Source organism: Argiope bruennichi, chromosome 7, assembly GCF_947563725.1.
Source record: "Argiope bruennichi chromosome 7, qqArgBrue1.1, whole genome shotgun sequence".
Classification (NCBI taxonomy): Eukaryota; Metazoa; Arthropoda; class Arachnida; order Araneae; family Araneidae; genus Argiope; species Argiope bruennichi.
In genome coordinates, this window is record NC_079157.1 from 79843187 (window position 1) to 79855338 (window position 12152).

Genomic DNA, 12152 nt, shown 5'->3' on the forward strand with positions numbered 1-12152 from the left:
GAAAAAAAGAGTAAATGCAAGAGATTAAAATTAGGACAACCACTCTGAAAGACAAGCAACTATAATAAAGACAAGATTTGCTCAACTTTAATAAATTGAACTAAAATTGCTCAACGTATTCTATATCACCTTTTCAAATTTCTTTTCAAGGTATTAGAGTCTTTTTCTTAAAAAAATTCCAAGGGGTTTAAGTAGCAATACAGGCTGCATTATTTCACATATCTTATATAAAAGACCTGGTCTAGAATGTGTTTTATTTCATTTGTTATTCACTCGATTGAGATTACTCAAGTTATATCCTTACCTATGAGATAACGGTCGGAATCACCTCGTTTCATCTGCTGTAAGTGACGATATGTTTCTGCCAACTGAAAAATGTACCAATTAGAACGATTAAAACCACATATGAAGCCATATGACTCACTAGGAATGTAACAGCAGACATACAATAATCAACGGTTCAAAAATTATTAGTTCTGTCATGAAACGTAAAGGCCATATTCATTTAAAATTTCTTCATTTTAGATGAGTTAAAGTATCGACACATTTTTGTAAACATTAGAGACCTTGTGTTAAAAAATTACCATGATTAATTTTCAAAAAAGGAAGGGGGACGATGTTGAATTCAGGAGTTAAAGATGAGTATACATATATAAAAATTAATTTATAAGGCATTAAAATAATCTTATTTATAATAGTTTCTACTAGAAAGGGAATCAATTACCAAGCCGTTATTTATTTATTGTCTACATTTGCAATTTTTCCTACCAGCTGAAGCTTGATATTGTTACTACTGCTGCAACAAGAAGAGAAGAGAACCAATCGTTCTACAAGCAAAAATTGTGTAATAAGAATCAAAAGCTAGAAAATATTTTAAATATTGAAATACAATTGTGTTTAAGATTAAAGACTTGAGTTCTATAATGACCAATCCATCAACAAAAGAATAACGTAATCCAAAATTATTAGCTAACGAGGTTAATCATATTCTAACGAGAAATTAAATGATTGCGAACGGTAATAAAGAGCCTTCAGGTAATCTGCTATTAAATTACCACCCTAATGCTCTTCATGAAACAATCCATTTCATCAGTCCATTAAACGTTCACCCACTGTTTGATAAATCAGCTTTTAGTTCGTGGAGCACAATAGTTCTCGGAGAGACGACAGAGTACGTGACAGAATGTGAGAGGCGATTTTCCCCTGTGTAACGAATTCCCTTCTAAATGCGACCTCAATTTTGTGCGGCGGGAAATTGAGAGGGCCTTTTCCGAACTTTGATTTGACATGATAGCTTGATGAAGATGGCCTAGCTTCGTCGTCATGGAAACGAGAATCCGAGATGCTTCTTCAGATGAAAAGTAGATGAAGTCAACTGGATTTTTGAAGATATATATTTCTGCTGGGAAGTATAGGAAAAATCAATCGCTAGAGAAATTTAAAGTGGAAAAAGCATTGTGGAATTTATGATATCAAATGCTGTTTTGAAATTAGACATTAGATTTTAGTTAGTAAAAAAGTCAGACTTTAATACAAGATGAAAGTGACTGTTTTAAAAATGATTAAGATTGAATACCTAAATTTTCCTAAGTTCCGATGTGATGCATGATCAATAAACATATTCTCTATCTAAGAAAAAAACAACATGCTTACGAAATTTAATGCCAATGCGGTATACAAACTAAAAATACTTCAATGTTTTTGGACAAAGTAATCTAAATTTCAATATTGAAGCATCAATTTTATACGGAGAATTAAGTGTTAAGTGGAAGGCAACAGTTTTATACTCGCTATTTATTCCAGAACAATTCCGGTTTTTTCCTGGATTTCCTATTAATATAGGAGTCGGATATACAGCTGATTTTAGTAATTTTAAATAGTATTAACACGGCAGATCTAATTATAAAAATTCCAATAAAAATTATTATTTCATCGAGAAATAAAAAAAAAGTAAGTTATTTATTTCGAAATTTGTGCCGAAATTTCTTTCTATACATTCAAATTTTGGTATTTAATATAATTTGGTTAATATATCTTTGGTATTTAATAAAATTAATTTTTAGTAAATATTTTTCAGTGTATTTTACAACAATACTGTTTATTTTAATTGTTTGTTATAGTTATTGGACTTACACTCATGGGAGGTGCAACGATATTATATACATTTCTTTTAGGCGCACATTCATTTGCTATATAGCTAAAAAGGCAAATCTTAAAAATCAAATAAAAATAGAACTGAGATAAAAGCCTGTTTTCACACAACAGTGTTGCGTACTAGATTCGAATTTTCTTTAAAGATTTGTCGGTTAGTTTTTATCATCCTTATTTGGGTCATAATATTAATCTAGCATTTTTTGTAAGATTAAAAAACAAAAACAAAAAATCGTTTATAAATGAAATTTATTTTATTTATGCATCCGTAAATGCTTATCTATCTATCTATCTATATAGATATTATCACGCATATCATAGAAGATATATGGTTTTTTTAAAAATCCCATTTACTTTTCTTATATTACGATTTTTAAAAAAACCTGTGGCAAGAATTTATGATAATGTGTCATCAAAATAATACATTAATATTTGAACTTAAATACATAAAATTTTTCGTTACTAATTTTGAAGCAGATATGTTTGTCAACTTATATAAAAATTCAGTGATTTCTACTTAACAAAATTTCTTACTGGACACGGCAATTTCAATTACTATCTCAAGAAATTTGGATTATCGAACACTGATCTGTGCTCTTGCAGCGTGGGTGGAGTTCAAAATGTCGGACACTTGCTTTTTGATTGCTCCAAACTTACTGAAGGGAGAAGAGATTTTATTGTGGATCTAGATGCCTGTAATATTAAGTTTCCACCTCCGCTTCATGTTTTGGTCGACCACAAAATGGCTTTTTTCTCATTCTGTAAATTTATTGCCTTTGCTGCTACAATTTTTAATTAGTTTTGTTGTTTATTTTTCCTGTTGTTTTTATCCTTATTTTTATATGTACATATTTTTTTTCTATGTATGTAGTTGTTTCAACTTACCTCTGTAGCCTTGTGCTGTACTTTGTGGTGCACAAGGATTGACTTATTATTAATAATAAAAAAATATATCATTAAGGTCTAGAAGCACACTGGCACAACAGGGAGCTGAATTTCAATTGCTCCCTTCGGAAGTTTAAATGTTGAGAACTTTTCTATAAACAGATACTTTTTAAAACTTACATTTTCCAATATTTATAATGAATTATACAAAGAGTAGAAGTTTTCTAAATACTTCTGAATATTTATAAATTGAATACGCAATTGAAATTGCAGTAAATTATGTATCATAAATAAGGATGAATTTTATTGCGCTATATTTTATGTCGTGATGGGTGATTCATTTTTCTGGTGATATTTGAGCTCTATTCTTGAAAATCTATATTTTGTTTGTTTACTCTTGTTATTATAATTATAAATTAACTTGCTTCTTTTCTCTTTAATATGACTTTTGTTCCGTTCACATTAATTCTTTTGCTTGAACGTACAAAATATTTTGTAAAATATTAAAGTAGACTAAAAAAGTCATAATATTCCTCTTCAAAACTGAATGGCAAGATATTTTAGAACCATGCCACTTTTTCCCTCAGTTGGCTTAATTGTCATAAGAGTTCACAAAAAAACACCTTAAAGACTTCTTTTGACAGAGAATTGATTTTTTTTAACTTCAAAGAGTGAGTTTTCTTCTTCATTTACATATACACAGGATTCATTTGAATATTTAAGCGTACGTTTAATGTATCTTTCCCATCTTTTAAAAATATTCTATTGCTTACCGACAACGTTTTCATTTACGATTCGAACTCTATTATGGAATTTCAAAAGTAGTTCCGAGAGGCAAAAGGTGCCTTTGAAGAATAAATATTTAATAGTGCGTGAGACGATGAAAAGATTTTTTTTCACTTTTTTTCTGAAACATTAGGTATCTTTGCTTTTTGATATGGAAATCGAAAGTTGTTGAGTTATGGGAGACATGATTGTGCTTCGAGTCGCAATTTTAAAATGAATTTTTGTATTTTAAAACACTGGTCTACAAAAAATATAGAGATTGCTGAAGATTCCTTGATTCTCTTATGATAAAAGGGCAAGTTCGTTTTATCAAAAACAATTTTTCTAGAGAATGCATTCTGTATTTTGAAAGAAAAGAGATCTTCAAAATCATTTAACTACTATTTGAAAACGTTTAGAGTCGCAATGTTCTGGTGATAAAATTTCAGCTTCAGTATCGGGAGGTTCGAGGTTCAAAACCCGTTAACCTTGAAGATATTGGATGATTATGGGCTTTCAGTCTTTTATGGTAGGTTAAAATTAAGCCTTCCTCGCGTTCCTTCTTAATGAAACGTTTAGTAAGCATAGCTTAATTTGGAATTTTTTATCAACACATGATTTTTATTTATGTTATGATAAATTATACTAATTCAACGCTATTATTTTTATGGTCATCAAAATCTAAAAATGTTCAACTGTGGAGCCTATTTTTAATATTATTATGAATCGTAATGTGTGTGATAAAAACAAAGAATGTGAACAACAGTTTTTATAATAATTTATTCAAAAAAATCAATTTTGGTTATGATATTTATAAATATTTTGTTCTTAAACAACTTGTTTTCGATGAAATTGATATCAGTCATTTTATAAAGACAAATAAAAGATATTTTCAGAAAAATAATCTAAAATTATAAATAAATGTAATAAATCATAAACAAGTTTGAGAAATAAGTATTTTGATAAAAATAAGCGTAAATCATACTCTTTATCAATGTAGTCAAATACTTCACGTTCCTGTGATAATGTCAAATACGTTAGAAAAGTTAATTTTGGGATCCATTTCACATACTAACTAAAAAGAATTATGCGATGTCACAATACATGCTGTTAAATTGCAGTTACATTAATTATATGATTATAATGTTATTTAAACTTACTCCATTAGATTTTTGTTTTAGAATTTATGAATGAGAAAATTAGCATCTGATAAAATAATATGCTTTGTAGGAAAAAATATCGGATATATAAATTTAACCATTGTAAAAAATTATGCTTTGATAAAGATACAAGCCGAAATCTATGTGCATATTGTATATATAAGATGCATGATTTCTTTGTTTCTTAAGTTTTTGTTTCTGATGCAAGACTGATGAGCTTATTAAAATATTCACGCATTGCCATTTTTAATATTCTGATGTGTAATGGCCCCACAATTTTTATAATATATGTTTTTATATTATTAATTTTGTTTAAAACGATGCACATATATTTTGTTCTTTGATTATTAAACACAACATTAAATTAAGTTTAGAATTATGCAATGAATATTTTTCATACAGATTGGTCTTCAAATTTCGTTTAGAATGACGTATAAGCATTTGCGAAATAATAAACATTTTAAATGGTTATCTGAATAGCTACAAATAAAAATGAAGCAACAGAGTTTCAACAAATATATCTTGCTTTATTTGAAGAAACTATTAATCCGTTATATTAAGCAGCGGGACACTTTATCGAAGTCACTCTTTGTCAAAGGTCCTGCTGCGCAATTAAATTATTTTGAAGACGTATCCAATTTATCTGCTATCTTCCCAAGACTCAAGGGAGCCAAATTGCAGCCCAAACATCATTAGTTCAAACTCAGTGTAGCTAGATGGCGCTGCGAGGCAATGCCAAACGGGAAGCAACAAATATCTTTATCTGCAAGAAGGCAAACGCAGGGCAACAAAATAAAATATTTAAGCTCATACCTCATGCATAAAAGAGAAGGACAGTGTTCCGATCCCTGTTTGTCGAGAGTAGGCTGTTGATCTTTGGATATTTTGAGCAGTTTCTAAAGGAACTTCCGCTTTCAGAATTTTCCGAAAGGAAAACTATACGGCAGAGTAACAGACAAGGCAATAATTTTCTAGCAGAACTGTATTTTGGAGATGGAGAGTGCTCCGAATAATTCTATTTTCCTTATATATATGTGTGTGTATATATATATATATATATATAGACGAAGGTATATTTGTACGTCTAGACGCATAATTTAGAACATGGAACTGTTCAGTTTTGCTATTTAAAGGGATTGTTGAAATTCGAGATATTTTCGATATTTTCTAGGAGATAAACTCTAAAGATTATTCTTTTAATTCAACAGAAAAATCAAACAATGTGTGACATGGTAATATTTATTATTTTTCGAAAAAATTTACCATAAATAATTCCTGCCTTAACATTGTTTCCAGTTACTGATTTGCTGAAATCTATACTTATAATAAAGCTCAATGTGTGTGTGTTTGAATGTGTGTGCGTGTGTGTGTTGGCGCTCTACAGGCCAGACCGTTCGACCAACAGCTACGAAATTTGGCACGTGTATACCTTGGAGGCCGGGAATGTGCACCTCGGGGTTATTTTTTCGAATTTTCAATTAAAATTTTATTTATTTAAAAAATAAGCGAAATTTTAGTGTGTTTCTGCTATAACTTCCGAAAATATTACCGCACAAAAAAGGATTTTTACATCAAGTTAAAGATCCAAAATTTATCTTTTAGATGATACCAATGTTTTAACCTTAAAATAAAATTTCTATTTTTAATTAATTTTTAAATAAATAATTTAACTATATTTTTCAACAATTTTTTTCGTACAAAATAAAAATAAAATTTAAGCTGCAAGAGCACGTTTCGCATTCATGGGGAAAAAATTAGCTTTTTTCAAAGTGTTGCCATCACATCGATTAAAGCTCCATTTTAAAATAATTAAATCTTTTTGGAAATGAAATCTGCAAAAATATGATTTTCGTCATATGATCCTGTAGGAAATGAAACAAATATGAAATATTATAATTTTTCAAAAAAATAAATTCAAGAAAAATTATTTTTTGATCTTTTACACTATCTGTATTATTAATCCAATAAATCAGTTTTATTTTAAGGCAAGTTTTGTTTAATATGAACAGGATATCCATTCAAATCAGGGCCACACTGCTAATTTGTAAACCTTTAGTAATAGACACAGATCTGCTAAAATGGTCTAAATGGAAAAGGATTATATTTTATGTAACTTGATCCAATAAATATTCTAATATATAACGAATTTTTGATTTTATATAAAGCTTCTGCTGTGGAAATCACGTTTAACAAAATGTTCTTGAAGCACTAATATTTTAAATAAAGAATTAATTTCCAACAAAATCAATCACTTAAACTGACTGATTTATAAAAATTTGAATATCACTATTCAAATAAAAAAAAGGATAATTTTAGATTTTCTATCGATTGTTTTAAAGAAAATACGCCAATCAGCGCGCAGGTTTCTCAAGATTAATTGGCCTAAGATTATGAAAATGTTGAGTTTTTCTAAATTTTTAACATTCAAAACTTCATAAATCAGCCTTAGTTAATCGTGGAAAATAGAAATATTCATTCATTTATTTAAAATCTTCATAATTTTTGAAATATATTTATAGGCCGGAACAAAATATTATTATTTATTTCATTTCAATCCTTTTGAAAGCAAAACTAAAAACTGAATTTTATGCTGAATCTGAGAAATTTTTGTTAAATTATTCTTTGAGATATTACACAAATTATGAAAAATATTTTGTAGTTCACATAAGACTTAAATACCGAACGATTCTGTTTGCAGTACTCATATTCAATAATAATAATAATAAATAAATAACAACAAAAATGATAAATAAAATAAAACGCTTGGTTTCATTAAAAAATATCTTTATATTAATTGAAATTTCAGCATTTCCACTTTAAATTAAAGTTGAAGTTTTACCGGACATGACAACAAATTAGCAAAATATATATAGTAAATTGAACGAAACGATCTAAACAACAGTATAAGTTTGGTATGACTATCAAAATTTGAAGATTAAAAACGTTTTGTTTGAGAAGCTATTAAGAGAGAAGTTACTTAAAATATTTAATTGAAAATTGTAGCAAGCGGTAATACTGGTGAACCGGCTGGTCGCCAAAGGCGGCTAGTAATTAATAAATAAATGATTTTCAAATAATGAAAATCTTTGTTGTCAGATATTGTGAGTAAAGATTGCTTATATACCTGTCAAACACTTTTTAAAGATAAAATATGGATATTTTCATAAAATATTTTATCCTAAAGAATTTCATTTAAGATTGTTCCGATAATGACTTAAAACACAATTATTCCTCTGAGACAACAGTCCTTAATTTCTTACTCAACATATGCCATCTTTAAGCATAAAAGTGAAATTCGAGATATTCTCTATAAATCATACTTATAAATTAATTGTATAATTCTTTTAAACTGTATTCTCTAATTAATGATATCTTAAATTATCTAAACCACTTTTAAAAGAAAAAAAGAGATCTTTAGAGTAGATATCAATAAACTATAGCTGCAATTAAATTAATTAACTCATTCCAGAACTTAGAATACTTTTTATTTAATTTCCTTTTATAATTTTTATATAGTTTTCTTTAATTATAATTTAAGATATCTTTGTATATTAACATACTTAGTATAGAACAGGTATGGCGAACCTTTATGGATCCACGTGCCATTTTTTTCTAAAGAAATGTCTTATGAGGTATAGACGTGCCGTCAAATAATTTTGACTTGTGATTATTGGGAAAATAATAAAACTAAATACGAATAACTTAAAACTCTTTATTTACTACGAAAAAAAAATACATTTTGCACTGTATAGTAGTAAAGATTTTAGTTATAGGTGTAATTCAAATTAAAGTAACATTAGTGTGACTTCTTTTTTTGCAGATTAGATAGCAACTTATAACTGATATTAGGGTTGTAAGTTCTTACTTTTAGTAGAATGCATGCTGAATTGGAGTCATCTGCCAAACGGTGTCTAAGAGAGTCTTTAATATTATTCATCTCAGAAAATAATGACTCGCGGGCATAGGAGATGAAAATATGTTTAAAATAGCATGATCCACCTTCTCCAAACTACTAAATGTATCTGGAATCGAATTCATTGTTTTCAAAATTTCGTTACTGGCATTTTTACTTATATTGCTTGTTAACCTTTCTGTTTTAATCAATTCCAACTTTTTCCTTGCTTCAATAAATTTTTGAATTCATACTGAACTAGACTGAAAATCAATCAGTTGCATTTCAAATTCTTCAATTTCCAACTAATTGAATTGAGACAAATTTAGTTTATTAAATGAAGTCAGGCAGGGTACATAATAAATTTGAGCTTTTTCAATAAATCTAGCTGAAAATTCCTTGATTGACGAATCAATTACGGAAATAAATTCTTCAATAACTTTTTCTTCGTCTGGTTTTTCATGTACTCATCTAAATATTTGATATATTTTTTTTTTCAAATTTAGGAAGTACTTAAATTCTTCAATAACTTTTTCTTCGTCTGGTTTTTCATGTACTCATCTAAATATTTGATATATTTTTTTTTTCAAATTTAGGAAGTACTTGAAGTTTTTTTAATTATATTTTTCCTAAAATATACAATTCAGCGTCAAAAGCGCAAATGAGATCCATCATGACGATAATTGCTTTATTTATGCCTTGAAGCTGTACGTTCAATTCATTGAAATGTTGGTATATGTCTGTAAAAAACATCAATTTTGTGAACCACATAACATCCAACAACTGAGGATATTGTTCAATTTCCCTCTCCTTTTGCAGAAACAGTCTGATTTTTTCCAAGCAGCCAACAAATCCTTGAAGTACGTCCCAGCGGCTCAACCAAAGAACATTATTATACATTAGTAATCCATTATACACCGAGTTGACTTCATCCAACAAAGCCTCAAACTTTCGCTTATTTAAAGCCTGCGACGATATGAGGTTGACTATTTTTGTAACTAACGCCATTACATTATCAAGAGATGTTAAACCACTTTTAGAACACAAGGCGTGTTAGTGAATAAGGCAATGGAGTTCAAGAATCGAATGTTCTACGTCTGTTTGAAATAAACTAATGAAACTTATTTTTTGCACACCATCAGTTACTGAAACAATTCTTTTCAAATCAATTTCTTTCTCAGCAAGCGAATTTTCAACAGCCGTACAAATAAATATCTGTGCCCTTTCTTAAATGGAATGGGAACATTCGCGTTTGTTCATAATACTTCGTAGTGAACTTTGTTATTTTGTACTAAAATGCAAACCCTTTTGATCGGCGACGTGCCCAGTGTATAGTGTCGCGTGCCATCAATGGCACGTGTGTCAATAGTTCGCCATCCCTGGTATAGAACATAAATATTCAACTGATTTTTTGCATTGAATAAAAATGTGATTATATATGCCAGTGCGATTGATTTGAAGTCTCCTTTCAGTCAAATAAAATGTTATTAATGAAACACAAAAAAAAACTATCATTTATAAAATACTAATGAGGTTGAGGATATTTACTGAATTTAGTATTTTGAACTATAATATGCAACCAATTTTTAATTATGTTTTACAAGGGAGACAAGTACCGATTCTGCTGAAAATTTTTCAAGTAGAAATATATACATATATATATATATTTGCAAAAAAAAAAAAAAAAAAAAGGAAGGAAGACAAAAAGAATTGATTGAGAATTTGATTTTGAATTGTTAAAGAAACCAATTTGTAATATTGTTAAAGCTTATGATTAAAAATTTATTAATGGGACGATTAATGATTTATTAACTATTAACTATGCAGAATATATCATTGTTAACTATGCATATGGCTGTGAATGTTACACGAAAGCGATAATATTTGACATTCCTTGATATTTCTAAATTTCAGAATGATTTACTAAATTTCAAATTATTTCTTTATAAATGAAACATCCCGTGTCGATTTTCTATTTTTTCCATGTTAGTATCACTTCAAACTATCTTAAAGCAACTATCTTCAAACTATCTTAAACTTACGAAAAGATTTTGTGGAAAATCATTGCATCCTATAGAGTGCGTAGCATTTTATTAGAGGATGTTTACCATATTTATGTTACATCCACAAGAAATCAACAACAGCAACATTAGAACTTGAGATAAGTATATGACAGTCTTGATAATTTTCTATAAAGTTATAATATACATTTACAATACATTATAGGGGAATACACATCTTCAATATAAAATTTCTTTCTTTCAGCAAAAGATTATTTTTAATGATTCGTTAAAGAAAAAAAAAATATTTCGGGTTTCACAATATTCAAAAAATATTCAAGTTATTATATATATTTCATGTTTATATTTTAAAGATATTAAATCAACTTTCTTACTTCCAGCATTTTTTTGCTGTCAAACATTTATTTAAACGTACAAAGATTTCTAATTCACGTATTGGCAATAATTGAAAAGATATTGTGTTAGATTAATTTTAAAAAAAAACTATTAACAATAAAAATAGTGCAATAAAAGCATATTTTAATCACCTTACTTCATTTTTCATAATTTTTTAAAAAATAAAATGTTTTTGAAATATATTTTATGCACAACTTGTGTAATAATATTTTCTAAAACAATATCTCTTTAAAATAATCGCCTCATTTTAGGTAAAAACGTTTCTGTAGAAAAAAACAAAAACAAATACATTCATTTTCCAAGTTTTAACTTTGCATATACCAGGTATAATCCTCTCTGGAATTTCATGTTCGAACGGAAATAAATTCTCCAAAAAAAATAATGTTTAAAAGTAATGCTTGTTTAATAAAATAAAATATTAATCCTATTTTCATTTAAAACAATTTTTCTGAAAACTGTATCGCTTTCGTGTTTATTCAATAGAAAAGGCATTAAGTCCTTTTAAAAATAAGGAAGATATTCCGCCTCCAAAAGATAAAAGGGGCAGATGCGGGGCGATCTGTATTATTCCGAATATCGTTAATAATGAAAACACCCACCTGTAAGTCTTCCATGGCTTGGTTCATAATCCTACGTCTGTTGATGAGTGCCTTGATGATACGATGTTCTTTGCAGAGTTGAGCTGAGGAAGAGATAAACACAAAGCCTTCATTATTGATTCAAACTGTTGAATATTCATACAGTTATTTCACTTGAAGCATTGTGCTTTCGTAACCGTTCCTTGCTCCCTCGACGATGTGACAGGCGAGAAGAATTAAAAGGGAAAAATGGTTTAATCGTACTTTTGTTAAAGGAAGAGTCGGTTAGTTTGAGAGTAAACAG

The 12152-nt window shown here is 28.4% G+C and overlaps 1 protein-coding gene across 1 annotated transcript in view; it reads right to left on the reverse strand.

Moving 5' to 3' along the window:
• LOC129975166 (choline O-acetyltransferase-like) overlaps window positions 1-11944 on the reverse strand; it is a 174619-nt gene extending 162675 nt beyond the window's left edge. The window contains exon 1 of the mRNA XM_056088133.1: window positions 11870-11944. Coding sequence (XP_055944108.1) covers window positions 11870-11896 — 27 coding nt within the window. The 5' untranslated portion in view covers window positions 11897-11944. The remainder of the gene's footprint in view (window positions 1-11869) is intronic.
• Window positions 11945-12152: the final 208 nt, after the last annotated feature.